The 15,080-nt window shown below is 50.2% G+C and overlaps 3 protein-coding genes and 1 non-coding gene across 4 annotated transcripts; 1 reads left to right on the top strand and 3 right to left on the bottom strand.

Moving 5' to 3' along the window:
* Nucleotides 1–531: 531 nt before the first annotated feature.
* On the bottom strand, nucleotides 532–1,927 carry LRP88_05711 (fungal specific transcription factor domain-containing protein; the record flags this gene model as incomplete). Its single annotated transcript, XM_083242260.1, has 3 exons — nucleotides 532–912; nucleotides 978–1,873; nucleotides 1,924–1,927. 3 exons carry the CDS (start codon nucleotides 1,925–1,927, stop codon nucleotides 532–534), a joined length of 1,281 nt encoding a protein of 426 aa, XP_083101196.1.
* A 2,713-nt stretch (nucleotides 1,928–4,640) lies between these two features.
* LRP88_05710 (glycoside hydrolase family 78 protein) lies at nucleotides 4,641–7,308 on the bottom strand (the record flags this gene model as incomplete). The annotated part of the gene is made up of 2 exons (XM_083242259.1): nucleotides 4,641–6,093; nucleotides 6,161–7,308. The coding sequence occupies 2 exons, from the start codon at nucleotides 7,306–7,308 to the stop codon at nucleotides 4,641–4,643; spliced, it is 2,601 nt and encodes an 866-aa protein (XP_083101195.1).
* Nucleotides 7,309–7,847: 539 nt separating this feature from the next.
* Nucleotides 7,848–10,630, top strand: LRP88_05709 (uncharacterized protein; the record flags this gene model as incomplete). Its single annotated transcript, XM_083242258.1, has 6 exons — nucleotides 7,848–7,994; nucleotides 8,042–8,314; nucleotides 8,367–9,024; nucleotides 9,072–9,401; nucleotides 9,451–9,619; nucleotides 10,393–10,630. 6 exons carry the CDS (start codon nucleotides 7,848–7,850, stop codon nucleotides 10,628–10,630), a joined length of 1,815 nt encoding a protein of 604 aa, XP_083101194.1.
* A 3,674-nt stretch (nucleotides 10,631–14,304) lies between these two features.
* On the bottom strand, nucleotides 14,305–14,442 carry LRP88_05708. The gene has a single exon. It is a non-coding gene; the product is annotated as a tRNA-His (tRNA).
* Nucleotides 14,443–15,080: the final 638 nt, after the last annotated feature.

Genomic DNA, 15,080 nt, shown 5'->3' with positions numbered 1-15,080 from the left:
ATTGTGATAGGCGCGCAGTTGGAGACATCCTTGTTATCACGGGAGTGGAGGATCTTATCTGATCTCCGTTTTGTCCCCTCTTTATAGACGAATCGAACGACTGGTGAGGCATATAATTGACGACGGATTTTTACCTATACCTTGGCTGGCTTGGCGTTACCCGCCGTTCGTCTTGCTGACAAAAGGAAGATTTAGTGTGACAAGGTTCATCCGTTGACTCGGCTCTGGAGGTCTATGGTGGAAGAAATGGCATTCTCCACTTGCCTGACGACATTTAAATATGTTCAGATACGGCAATTTTAGCCCGGGGGACGTAATATTCCATTGTCGATATGTGTACCCAGACACCAGACGCCGAACATCGCCCCTCGACTACCTAGGAGTCTTTGACTCCGATATATTAGCCGTGAGTGATAATCCCATCAACACTACCTAGCAAAACGGGGACCTCAAAAACCTCCCAAAGCCAAATCCCCTCGACATACAATGCGCTGTACCCAACTATAGTGATACTGCTTAATACCCCGATATTTACTGGATATTAACCAGCAAAGAGTCAGAAAAGAACTGATCCAGAAAAGGCTCCCCATAAACATCCCCCAAATCGAAGAAATTATGCACGGTATTGGGAGCAGGCGGAGGGTTCTCCTCCTTGTCATCGATAGGATGGATGAACTTTGTCGCCACTTGGATAGTGGCACTCGAGCCATAACTTGATCCTTGCCTTTCTGAAGTGCCATTACAAGTAGTGAAACTGGATCCTGACATTGTAGGGTCTAGTAGCTCCCAGATCATCTCGGGCTCAAAGCAGATCGTGGAACTGGTTGAATCATCGTTTTGTGCTGTTTGTGCTGTTTGTGCTGTTTGTGGTGCTTGAGAGGCTTTGGCGTTGAGCCTTTGGAGAACCTCGACCTATAAATGACTGTTAGATGTCGCCATGGTGTGTTAAAAAAACCCAGATGTGAGCAAGAACGGACCTTTTTTGCTATATGTGGCCAGTTGTGTGACAGTCTTGAGAGAAATGCCTCACATGTGCCGATATTTTCTTTGGCCTTATCCGATACCTTGCGGTCTCGTGCAAACTGGAATATCCAGAGTATGGAGACGCATGCTGTAACGGCTTGTCCGACCAAAGGATCATTAACCTCAAAGGAGCGATCTTCGCACATCTGCACTAAGCGGGAGACCCATTCCGAGTGAAACAGGGCCTGGTCAACCGTCTTTTGCAGGAATGAGCGAGGTTGGAACTTGCGTCCTGCTCTTCGAAGGGCAACAAGTTGAACAAATGGGTGATTTAAAGCAGCTTGCGAGGCATGCATGGTGATTTGCATCAAAACCCAGGGCGCCCAGTACTCTCGATGTTCGTTGAGATTAGACGGCGGTTGATCTGGAAACGGCGCATTTCTGATAAGATGTCTGTGCGAAGTGTGATTTTCGAGCTCGTAGAGCTTGACTGTGAGCTGATTATGTCGGGAGGTGGTTAACCAGGGATACTCCATGGCGCCATCTCGGATGTCTCGTAGGTATGAGATGATGCTTCCCCAAAGGCAGACATAGCCCAAGCAACATGCAGTGATACCGGCGTCGTGGATGTTTCCTTCATAGGCATCGGTCAGGTCTGGACAGTAGCTCTTCATGCCATGCGAAGGGTGCACCGGCGGAGGTACGGGAACGCTCTTAGGGTAATTCGGGGTGCGAGATGCTTCAGCCAGCGTATTCATATGAGGGGAAAAAGCGCTCTCCAGGATCACGATAGACCAATGGCACCTCGATGTGGCATCATCTGTATGTCGCGAGTCTGAGTTTGCTCTCAAGTTCGACAGTCGGAAGGCCTCCAGCCTTGATGCGATGCCAATAGTCATCCACGAACGGGCTGGCTTTCCAGCTGGAAGATGATGAGAGAAATGTACTGGGCATGTATACTCATGACTTACCTATTTGTTCGCATAATGAAAGCAGGCAGAGAGTCTGCAGTATCTCCAACTTGGGGACACCATCGGCAGCCATGTCCACTACGATGCTCCTGGCTGAGGTAGCATAATACTCGATCGCTTTGGGCTCCAGGCCATAGTAAAAACTGTGGCTGGTATAGTGTAGAGCAAGAGCCAGGAAACTCCATCGCAGATAATGAGGAAATGATGCTATCTTGGATTGGAGTCGGCGTGGGTCAAAAAGCGGAAGTGGCTGGAAGTAGAGCTTTTCGCGGTAGACGGCGACAAAGTCGTGGAGCAGTTCTAACGGAGGCTCGGGGTTTCCTGGCGACCTAAAATGTCTTTTGGTCAGTCAATGGGGCTATGTGAAGTGGAAATGCTGCTGTGGCTGACCATGTAGATGGGTCTGTGGCCGTCAATGAAGACAATTGTTGAGAAGCTGGTGAGCTGGCTGGTCTTTGCCGGGGGGCCAACCCCTGGCTATTCGGGGCGCCTGTCAATGATCTGTAATCATTTTTATTAGCAATTGGGCACACCTGCGATGGAGTGCGCTTACTCTGCATCTTGGTGGTGTGAGCTGTTGGATGGACTTGGGGAGCTGTTGTAGACTTCTCGAGGTCTTCTGCGACAGAGTCAGGCCAAGAGAAACATGACCATTTTTGGAAGAGGTCTTACAAAGATCTATTTTGGGCCCGTCGGCCTCCATGGCTCACATGGTTTCGCGGCAGGTAGACGCAAGGCGAATTAGCAAGACGGCAATGAGAGCACCCAGGCTTTTCAGCGGGGCATTTAATCTTCTTTTGACTAAGAACAATGCTTGATCAGCGATGTTTCAAGTTTCCACCAAGCGGAAGACGTACCGACACCGTTCGCAGGATCGTCTCACACGGGGCTCACGGTCGGTTCGCCTCGTCATGTGGAAAGCAGTTGATGTGGATGATCACGATGACCTGTGAAGAATCTCGGTGATAAGTAAGAAGTCAACCGGCGGAAACGGTCGAATTCCCGGCTGCGGGGGAGATAAAGGTCCTGGCCTATCGCCTTTGAGGCTTGATCCCCCCCCGCTGATATGATTCGTGGCTGATGAACGCCTGGAGATAACGTGCCGAAATGTGGAATGTGTCGGCTCATCGCTTGATTGAGCCGCTGTGTCGGGTCGGGATCCGAATGCTGGGCATATTTCGGCTTTGGAGCCGACTACATCAAAGTTGATACATTGAAATATCACCATGTTATTATTAAATATATCAGATCTCTACATGTCTCAATGTCTCTGGCTATCATAATAAAGAAATCTAATACCAACCAACTGGGTGTCTGTTTCTGGCATCACGGATCCCACACAACTCTAGGTAGCAGGTTATGAGGCCAACAACGGCGCAACTCAATTCGGTTTAAAATGGCATCGGGGAGTCGACTTGACTCTCATCCTCCCAGATCTGCAAAACGATTAAATGCCATGTTTTGACCATTTTAAAGGGACGAAGCTCATAACCCACGTTGCAATTCAGTACCATCCTAACCGGGCGATTCAAGAGAAGCACCCGGTAAGACCAGCGCCCTTCCTTCATCTACCTGGGAAAGAGCGAGAATTGGGCTTTCACTGATGCCCTGCTCACATCCTTGTTAATTCTCATGATCTAGGTCTGTGCACATGTTCCCATTGTCTATCGAACGGTTTTAAACCGGAATGTTCAATACGACCCTTGATATTGTGTTCTTCGTTATGGTTGAAGCCCAGCCCTTGATGGGATGACCGTGCAAGTCCATAGTTCACTACGCCCCTTTGTTATGTTCCAGAAACCGCTGAGCCTAATCAGTCGGCAGCAGCGTTGATTACTGCTTTGTTCCTATTTATAGTACCGAAAGATTTGACCACCGTTGTCCCAAGCCGTGTTGTCCCAAGCCGTGTTATCCCTAGCCCTCTCGATTGCTTCAACCCGCTAATTCTTCTTTGCCGACTTGCGCTTCCCATCATTCAACTCCTTCTCCTCTATCTTGGCGCAATTCTCGCAAGCTGGCCAACTGATGAATATTGATGATTGCACGACGTTTGGCGTTTTGGTACATGGCTTTTTCTTCTCGTACCCCTCGCACGTCCGGTCGATGACGGTCTCATCTTTGAGGACGACGTAGCATTTGACGCATCTCTTGACGTAGCGTGATTTCCAGCACATTTTACTCTATTGAGTGTTGAACTTTAGTAGCTGTTGGCAGTGCTACGGAAGGTTGGGATTCGTGGTAGAGATTAAGATGGCGAAGGGAGTATTCGCTCTTGGAGGACAACGACCTTTCTTATATGGTTTACCAGTTGATTCTGCGTACATAAAAAGCCGTCAACTGCCGGTGAGGCAAGACGATGTGACAGAGTACTGACTCTCGGCGTATCACCACGCTACTCATCTCCGCATTGTCACAGGGCTAGAGTGTCACCTGTAGTCTGCATCGCGATGCGTGATGGGAACTCGAAGATATACATTTAGACTTGGTGCTGGAAACGGGGACGAGGTTCACGAGGTCTGCCCAGGAGTCGCATTCGTTTACTTTTGCCTAAATTACAGCCTACTCTAATGCTGGCGCCATGTAGCTCTTATTCATGGCCAGTGCAACGATTACGCGATGACTGAATGCTGGTTTCGCACTCCATATGGAGAGCTCGAAAGAAATGAAATGTTGAGCTACGTATTGAGTTCCCTGTCCATTGATAGTTCAAGGCACAAAAGACGCCCCGACCGTGTTTCTCTGAGGTCCTGAGATGTAATTCGGCGGCCACTCAGGATCATCTTTCCACTCCGTTACGTACTCGTATTCACCACTTCCGACCGTCTCATCGACCCCATTCAAGACGACGCGGGCCTCTGTATTTGGAGGAATCGTGACCTTTGTCGTCATCTTTCCACCTTCTATGCTCCAGTCCACTTCATACAATCCGTATGGTGAATCGAAGCTCGTCTTGGCAAAGCGAATAGTTCCACCAGGCTGGGGCTTCACGAGAGCAGTCTTCCAGCCGGGAGAGGTGGGAGAAAGACCGCCGACGGTCTTGTGCATGAATGCGCACACTGAACCAAGAGCGTAATGGTTGAAAGATGTCATCTGACCAGGGTTTATGCTTCCGTCTTCGAGCATCGAGTTCCATCTTTCCCAAATTGATGTTGCTCCCATGCCGACTGGGTATAACCAACTGGGGCAGTCTCGCTCTTGAAGCATTCTGTAGGCAAGGTTGAGCATGCCATTCTCTGAGAGAGCATGGAGGATGATGGGTGTCCCAGCAAAGCCAGTGGTGATCTTGAACCTCTCCCAGCGGACGAGATAACCCAGTCTCTCTCTTGCAGTTGCTAGATGCTTTTCTTCCAGAAGACCAAACTTGAGGGCTAGGGCGTAGGTCGTTTGTGTATCGCAGGCCATCCTTCCTTTCGGAGTAACATATTCCTCTCGGAAGAGTTCTACAAGGGACTCCGCATCAGATGCGTACTTTGCGCTCTTCTCACTCCTCCCCAACATCTTCCCAATGTCTGCAGCCAACTTGGTGGCGTAGATGAGGTAGGCGTTTGCGACTAAAAAGTTGTCGGTTGGACAGTTCCCTGGCATATCAACTGGTGCTCGTGGATCTAGCCAGTCGCCATACTGAGGCCAGTCTGTAGACCAAAAACCTCCTTCGTCTCGAGGAACGCCGATATCAAGCCAGCTGCACATGCTTTCCCACTGTGCTTCAAGTTGACTGATGTCGCCAAAGGCTGTGTACAAGTCCCAGGGCGTAATCACAGAGGTATCTCCCCAGACTGCCATTGGTCTCTTCATGCGGTTGTCTGGCTGTTTTGGAAGATTGGGGATAATGACGGGAACAACACCGTCTGCATCCTTCTGATCCAGATCAAGATCACACAGCCACGACCCCAAAAAGGCAGAGGTGTCGAAGAGGAAGTTGGCAGTCGGGGAAAAGACTTGGATGTCTCCGGTCCAGCCCAATTTTTCGTCTCGCTGGGGGCAATCGGTTGGGATCGAGATAAAGTTGCCTCTCATGGACCAGATCGCGTTTTCGTGGAGGCGATTGAGCATTGCGTGAGAGGACTCGAAAGTTCCTGTGCGCCGGAGGTTCGAGGCTATTACGATGCCTGTGAAATCTTCGAGGGAAACGTCATCGTAGCCATTGATCTCAGCATACCTGTCTCGTCAGTCTCTTTCTTGTTACAGCACAAGTAGATGCGTACCGGAAACCGAAAAAGGTAAACTTGGCTTCACAACCCTTGGTTGGTCCTCCAAGCTTCAACTCGTAAAGGGCTTTGGCGGATCTCAAAGGTCTGGTGCCCAACTCTCCATGCTCCATGACCTCTGCATGCCTGATTAAGAGAGTATCACCAGGCTTTCCGGGAATGTCCTTCCCGACCCGAAGCCAACCAACAAAGTTCTGGCCAAAGTCTAGGACTTTCTTGCCTTTTGGAGTCGTGATGATCTCCTTTGGCTTGAGTTCCATGACGCGAGTGACAGGAGCGACATCAGGTGCGATTAACTCCGCCTTTGGAAATGGTAGCTCCTCAACTGAGCCCTTGGCCTGTGCCTTCAATGCTAATGTAGACCAAGCAGGGTCGACGAGGTTGCTATCAAAGACTTCACCGTTGTACAACTCGGACGAGAGAAGAGGACCATCCAGGTACTCCCAGCTTGAGTCAGTTTGACAACACACGTTGCCGTCGACTTCAAGCTGTGCCAGAAAACCCAGTTGTTCTCCCCAGTGGTTCGCTACCCCAGGTCGTCCAATCCTGCTTGCGAACCATCCCTCGGCAATATGGGCGCCGATGACGTTTTCGCCTTCTTGCAAAAGAGACGTGACGTCGTAGGTTTGGTAGTGAAGCCGGTGATTGTATGATTGCCACCCCGGGGCAAGCAGTTCATCACTGACGCGCTGACCATTGATGTGAACCTCGTATACGCCATGAGCGGTTGCGTAAAGACGAGCACGGGTCGACCTAGGATTGGTAAAGGCCTTGCGCAGCAGCACAGGTCGTTTCGGCTCAGACCCTTGTAAAGGACCGCCGATGAGCTTTGCAGTCCAGTCGGTGCGGTTTAGGAGAGCAGCTTCAATGACGAGACTTGCCCAGTCTGTTGATGATCCATCGTCTCCCACAGCTCGGACCTTGACCTCGGCCAGTTCTCGAGATGACAGGGGCGACGAAGGCCAGGGGTTGTACACCGAGCTGGAAGAGTCGACATGATAGGTTTCCTCTTTACCATTGCGAGTTATGGCTAAGTCATAAGAAGCCTGTTTCCATCCTTTGATGGTTGTAGAGTTGAAGCGCCATGATAGGCGAGGAGTAGCTGTAAAGAGGCCAAAGCCATTGTGGTGGTGCTCAGCACTCAACTGGGCAATTGAGACAGACATTTTGAGAGGTCGCTGTCACTTGCTGATCAACTGACTGACTCGGCTGCAATATTCCCTGCGTTTATAACCGCACAATGCCATCAGCGCTCGTCTCAGCTGAACAATGTTTAAGCGAGGGGTTGTCTGGCTGGTCATACGATGGATAAATATCCGTCTGTCGGATTCCCATCTGACAGTTATTTCCGCCTTAGAAAGGGCATGCCAAGGCCCTAGGAATGCCATCCAGCCGGACATGTTTCCTGCTCTCTCGTCAATAGCAAGGATCGTCGTCTTGTTAGCGCCAGCTTATCCCCGCATCCTGCTGTCAACCTTCGCGGGGCCCCGGATTCAAGCAAGAAAAGACCGGTATCTCGGTTTGAAGTTGGACGAGGCTTCGGGTTGTCTTTTGTGCGAGGCTGCTGTATAAAGAGGTGTCAATCAGAGACAAATTGGAGTTCTCCACGACGAACTTCAAGATCAAGCATTGTCTCCTGTAACACAACAACCAACCAACAAGTTTTGCCGAGGCTAACTTGCATCTTACTGAAGAGGAGCCAAGTATGGCTGCCGAAAAGGACAAGATAGAGACCGCACCTCGCGTGTCGGGAGATGAGAACACAGGTGATGACCTCAAGAAGGGGCAGACTCTTCTCAAATCTGACCTTGACGAGCTGGGCTACTGGGACACCGTCAAGCTCTTTTGGAAGGTAAGATTCTGAGCCATTGAAGCACTTGTCCAATGCTGACCGCCTAGGCTGTTCTGATTTGCAACCTCATCTCCATTGCCGCTGCTGCCGATGGTTACCAGTACACCCTGAACGGCAACGTCATTGCCAACAAGGGCTTCATCAAACATGTTGGCTTTGTCAATGAGGAGGGCAAGAGCGTCCTCAATGCCAACTACACGGCTCTCTGGGGAGCCATGCAATCCCTTGGTCAACTGGTTGCCATGGTCTTCATGAGCCCCATCTCGGATGCGATTGGTCGCAAGATGACTCTGTACACGCTCTGGGTTATTCTGGCTGGCGTAAGATGTCACTGGCTATCCCTTTGGCTTGCATATGGCTAACCTTATCTAGTCTATTGCTCTCGAGACTGTGGTCCGTGACTGGAAAGACTGGACTGCAGCCAAGATCTTGGCGGGTATTGGAGTAGGCGCTCTCCAATCCACCCTCCCCGTCTACATCGCCGAGTGGTCCCCTAGCAACATTCGAGGCGCCATGGTTCTCACCTATGGCGTCTGGAACACACTTGGAAAGTTCCTTGCACCTCTTGTCCTACTCATCTGCGAGAAGCAGAACCCCATGAACTACAAGACTCCCATCTTGACTCAATGGGTCTTCCTGGGTCTCATGTTGCCGATTTTCATTTGGCTACCCGAGACTCCCCAATATTATGCCGAGCGTGGACAAGACGATAATGGCAAGAAGACACTCGCTCGTGTCAATGGCAAGGTTGCTGGGTATGACGTAGACACCGAGTATGCCATCATCAAGAACAGCATCCTCGAGCAGCGCAAGAGAAAGAATGAGCTGGAGGAGACTGGTCTTGGCTGGAAGGCTGTGGTAAAGTCTTACGTCGACTGCTTCAAGGGAGTCAACGCCAAGCGAACTCTTGGTGCTACAGCTCCGGCTTGCGCCCAGCAGCTTACTGGTCTTTCATTCTTGAAGACTTACTCTTCTCTCTTCTTCCGTCAGGCTGGATTCGACGATCCATTTCTCATTACCACAGTTATCAGTGAGTTCATTTACCATCTACGACTTGGCATTACTAACAGTTGTCAGCTGTGATTGCACTCGTCACGTCGATCGTCCTCATGCTCTGGACTGACTATCTCGGACGCCGTATCATCGTTATTGTCGCCTCGGTCGTTTGTACGCTGACAATGTTCATTGTTGGCATTGTTGGCCAGTTCTCTACCACCAAGCCGCTGCAGAGTTTCTGCATCTTTGTCGCGTGTGTCTGGTCCCTCTTCAATGCAGCATTGGGATCCCTAGGTTGGGCTTTTGTTGGAGAGATCGCATCTCAGAAGTTGCGTGCACGGACTGCTGGTCTGGCAGCTGGCATTTCCGTCATCTTTGGTCTAACATTTAACACTTCGGTTCCTATTATGCGTGAGCATGCCTTCCACATTGTTGAGATACACCACTAACACTGTCACAGTCGACTCCGAGGGTGTTGACTGGAACTACAACACTGGCTGGCTGTTTGGTGCCCTTGGTGTCATCACCACTGTCATCGCTTGGTTCTACGTTCCTGAGCCATCGAAGCGCAACACAGCTGAGATGGACGAGATGTACGAGAATGGAGTGCCCGCCTGGAAGATGCAGAAGTATGTCACCAACGTCCAGTTGGCGCAGCAAGAGGCCTTGAACCGGCAGCCAGAGAGACAAGGCAGTGTCTGATCCAGATACTGCGGCTCAGGGTGGGGATATGGGGATAGGTCACGCTCATGTTACAGTCATGTCTGAGATTGACCAGTCTCAGCGGCACATGTGACCGTTAGCCGTACACAAAGAAAGCGCTAAGGAGGTAGAGAGAATCACACATTATCGAGTGATGCAGACTACAAGTTGTGCCTCTCGCGTCACCTATCATGATGTTTGCTTTGGAATGGGCTGTGCTGGTTTGACCATGAGTTTGTGCATCTCTATACCCCATTGTGCTTGGCCTGATTCAAAAGATGAAGAGAAGGCGCAGGGCGCAGACATGGCTCTAAATAGAATCTGTCGAATGTTGTGCGACTGTGTGCCTGCTTTGAATCAAGACTGGCCGATGAAAAGAGTCTGCGAATGGTAACACAAGAACCGATTGACAACCGGCTTGGCTCGGATTGTCAGCCCAATCCGAGCCAAAGCCCCCTCCCGCACAGCCGCTGTTTGACTTTCATCTATTAAACTGCCTAACTACCTATTTCAAGATTGGATATTGGATTCCATCAGATATTTAATAACGCATTTGAGACGCCCGTCGCTCCTCCCATCACCACTTCATGATATTTCTCAATCTCTTCATCGATATCGTCACTTTCTGGAACATCGAGCATCTAAATTTCACCACTTCAACCACTCAAGACCCAAAAGCAATGTTTTGTGACTCTTGCAGACAGGAAGGCCACGGCCCCTTTTGCTCCAGCTGTGGCACGGGCCTTGGCGATAAGATCACGCTCTCAGCTTCTGCCGGCCCAGTCTTACACTGGACTCAACAAACAAAGTATGAAGCTCTCATGGAGTACTCCGAAGTCAAGCATAAGCTCGCCCACCAGTCCATGGGAGACAAGAGGCTCACCGAGGAGGAGCTGCTTCGCCATGCCCCCAAGGTGGTCACCACGTATGTCTTCTAGCTGCTAGCGTAATAATATTTTCCTATTTTCTCGTATCTAAGCTATATGACAGATTTTATAAGATACGCTAACGCGTATTAGTATCCTCAAGAACTGTAACGTGGACTGCATAGCAAATGTGTCCCCGAGTTTTATTACCGTCCACAGTTATAAGATGCTCATAACCCTTCACCATAACGACGACTTTAATCCGCCCGTTAAACAGATCGCAGCTTGCCCTGTCAGTCACTGTCCTTGAGGGTGGATACCTGGCTTCCTTAGCTACCTGGTCCATGTCCAGGTCAGCACAAGGTCTGAGGGTGCAACGAGGAGCCACATGAATGAACCATATAGATAACGCCAAGTCGGTTTCGATTGAGGTTCCAGACTCATCTTTACACAGTTTAAATTGTAACAGAAAATGGATCCACCCGCTGTCCGGGAAATCAGGCATGAGACATTCGAGCCTGGACCAAGGAGGTGGATTGTACGTCGGAGGTTGGCCTGGAATAGAGAATTGGATCTGGGGCATAGATCGCATGTAGCTGATTGTGGCACTGCTACAGTTTGATGATAGATGTAATCGGAGGCCCGGTGGCTTGCGGAGTGGCTCGACTGGAGACCACTCATAATTATGATGGGCTGCCAAGTAAAGTTTCCGCAGTTCATATGGCTCTCCCATCGGCTCTGCTTCAACTAGGAATACTTGGTCACTAAACGACCTCTAGAACGTCGTCGGATAGCGGCCGCCCCAACCGTCCTTCTCCAGAGCGATGCACACTAGCTTGTCTCGGTACATAAATTCAGTGAAGACGAGCAACATGGTGTTATGGAGTACAGGTTCACCGTCGTCGTCCCTTAGGAATGCGTCAGGGTTCGGGTGAACAAGCATCTCCACCTGCAGTCCGCGGCTTGTCAGTTGAGGAGGGTTCCTCGATGCCAGATCCGGTAATCCTTGGGCGAATTCAATTTCTTGGTATGGGCACGTTTCGCCATTCCACGTCGATAAGCCGTGTCTTTGAAACAATTCAGGCTTGATCGCTGCCGGTGCAAGGCCGTCTTCATCCAAGTAAGGTTCTGCAGTCGTCCAGAGTAGGAAGGAGTAGTCCTCAGTATCTTTCAAAATTTCGCCTAGGAGCCGTCGGAAAGCATTTACCCCTTCTCCGTAGATCAAAGGCATATTGATATCGAAAATTCCCAAGAGACAATACGCCTCGTCTTCCTTCCTTGATGTTTTCCTTTGTGAAGCCCACGACATCTTTTGGGCAATCGAAAAGCTTTGCATATTGTCCCCCTCATCAAATGCAGTACCTGGTATGCCCGTTACTTCTGTGATGGTTTTCTCCAAGCTCCACCTCGTGCCAATATCGGACCAATCCTTAGCAAAGAAGTCGACTTTTTGGGGAGCAATCAGCTCTTGAAGGCACCATCCTCGAGTAAACCAGCGAGCTTTTCGAAACTCGGCCTCTGGAAAATGGGGAGTTAAGGGAGGCACGTCCTCGAGAAACACGTAGCATACAGCTGAACCTTGATACCACGCGTACATAGAGTTGATGGCCTCTGAAAGTTCGGCACTGCTCGTCTTGTCGATGCAGCAAGTGTCGATCCAGACCCAATCAATACCATCTTCCCTGGCCTGACTGCAACAGTCCAAAATCTTCTTGTATCCTTTCTTGGAATGTTTTCCGGCGTCTTGGAATTCTTGGAACGTAACTTCCTCGTCTCCCCAGGTGTGCGACAAAATGGCGTATATCTGTGCCGAAGGGTCCCTCGACTCTATCCGCAGGTTGTGTACGTTGAGAAGCCGCATTTTGGAGGAAATGTGGTCGATAGCAATATCGCTCTAAAGAAATCCGACCTCGGTAGGATCGCGTGTCTTTGAGCCGCGCAAACCGACGAATGTGCCGGTCATCAGTTTCCTGCCTTTGGATGTTTCTCAGATTTTACTGCCCGATACCTGATGCCTGATGCCTGATAAAGGGATCATTGTTAACCCACCCCTGCCGTCACCCCTTGGTCAGGCTGAATCCTAGCAACCAACATTCAGATCTGTGATGCCAAAAGCGGGCCCTCACGCTCGCTCAGCTCTGGCTCCGGAAATCTCAGCCCTTGCTCAGCACCTAATGTCAAGGTCTTCTTTAGTAGATTATTCACAATAGCCTTCTCGACCCCTACATCAACATCTTCAACGCCATCCTCGTGGCTCTATCCCTGGGAACTTCCCTTGTACATCCCGAGACGCTGATGGCCGAGAAGGCTAAAGCTGAAGCATGATTAATTGGGCGAAGCACGAACCGATGCGCTGCTGCTATTGAGAAGCGCAAGGCCGACATTTTGGCCAAGTGAGCCAGCCGACTTCAGGCGCGTCACCTACAGAACAAGTAGGCTAAGAGTAAGTACGGAAACAAAGGCCACTTGCTTTATGAGCCGCTTCACTACACCACGATTCAGAACGATACCTGCGTGTTGGCTCTAGATACGGATTGGGGTCCGTATCGGCAAGGCGCTTTGTATCCTATCACATAGAAACCGTCTAGTATCGGCAGTGTCGATGGAGAGATGGTCCGGCACCATCCCCGCGACTCCTAAAAAGGAATCGACTTTTACCTCGACATTGGCGTCATCGACATTGAAACATGTGAGCCACTGCAAGGCACCGACCTCATCACCTGGAACTGCAATGCTACTGGATCTTACTCTTCCTTAACTGGCATTGACCCAGATACCTCGGAGCTTCTGGACGGATAGAACAATAGGGAAGACGGCACCACGGATAATGAAGCTTGTCTGTGAGGAATTCAGGTCACCGATGAGAATGGGGTGGTTGAGTTTCTCACCAAGTTTCCTGGATACTACATCACTCGCACTCCTCATATTCATATAACGGCGCAGCCCAATATTTCCGCGGGGACCTCGTATTCTGCCAGCAGTGTTCGGCATATTGGGCAATTGTTCTTCCAAGAGACGCTTCAACCACGTCTACAGGTACAGCCCTTACAACGAGCCCCTGGTCACTTTGAATCGCACCACGAACAGTGAAGATTCTCTTTACTCTGATGCTAGCTCTGATGGTTATAGCGCCGTGATCAGTGTCAGCCAGGTTGCAAAGGACATTGAAGATGGTTTAGTTGGCTACGTAAGTCGATTGGGATCTTCAATTCTTGCTCAATACTGATCAAAGGCGTAGATTACAATTGGAGTCAATACGTCCGCTGATGCTCTTGCCATCACCGGAGGGGGTGTGAACCCTCGGGGTTATCTTCCAACCGTTAGCATTGACCCTAGCAAGTATGCTAAAGCAACCCAGGTAGATAAAGCAGAATGATAGTAGGAATAGTACCAAGTTTTGAGAGAGGGCAGGGTGCTCTGCTTTAAAACTATTTGACGAGGAGATGGGGGGGCGATGTATGCCAGGAGAGTGAACCAGAATGAATCGAAAGCCATACTGAATCTGGGTCAAACGGATCATGCTTGGAGTATGTCGACTACAGTCAACGCATCTTAACGGTCTTGTTAGTGGTTACCTGAGTACTAGAACGGTTATCGTGGCGCCTTGTCATGTCCTTCGCGAAACTCTCGGCGTACACGCTAACGACGGGACGGCACACCCCAGTACAGTAAGCACCGCAAACTAGGAGGAGTAAAAAAGAAGTCGTGACATTAGTCCACTGTGTGCAAAGGGCAAAAAAAGAACCCGACGCCGATCGGATTCGAACCGATGCTCCCGAAGGAATTAGATTTCGCTGAGGAAACCGAGTTAGTATGAAGGTGGGAACAGATGTTGTTGAGAGATACTCACAGTCTAACGCGTTAGACCACTCCGCCACAGCGCCTTCATTGGTGGTTGGTGGCGGCCTTGTTAAGCTGTACCATATACACACGCAGAGACAAGCACCTCGGACGACTTGGTGGATGCACCTTGCCATAGGTTGTAATTGTAGGGCATACTTGCGATAGACTGGCGAGAGGTTAGGCATGGGCTTTTTTCCTGGAGGGGAAACATGTCTTGAAGTGCGAGATTTGTCAAGTACAATCTGGTTCCTGGGAAAATTCCACCTAATTTGTGTCGGCATACCCTACAGTGCTACACATCTTCATCTCGTGCCGGACACGTCGTGTCTCTGGACGACATTATCCAGCCGTAAACGGCCGCGCTGTCTTTTCTCTCGAGCAAGAGCGTGGTCTCAACATGGGCGTGTTGGCCGATTTCATTTCCTGGTCAGCATACCCACGTTCGGGCGTCCACAAGCCTTGTTCACTGTGATTAGGCGCAACTGTCAATGAAATGTTGCTAAGTATACTTCCACTCCGGGTGGGTTAAAAATGCAGAGAAATGACCCACCAATGCCATCGAGTCACTTCACCACTGAAGCGGCTCAGGGTGCATTAAAATCGCAGTGAAGGGTGCCATGCAAAATTTGAACAGCACATCCTCTATGGAGGGGGGCGTGTCGTTATCCGAAGCCCCCTC

This window comes from Fusarium phalaenopsidis (genome assembly GCF_050370095.1).
Source record: "Fusarium phalaenopsidis strain FUZ10S chromosome Unknown contig_32296, whole genome shotgun sequence".
NCBI lineage: Eukaryota > Fungi > Ascomycota > Sordariomycetes > Hypocreales > Nectriaceae > Fusarium > Fusarium phalaenopsidis.
Note: the sequence above shows the minus strand (reverse complement) of the source record. Positions and strands in the feature narration are given on the sequence as shown.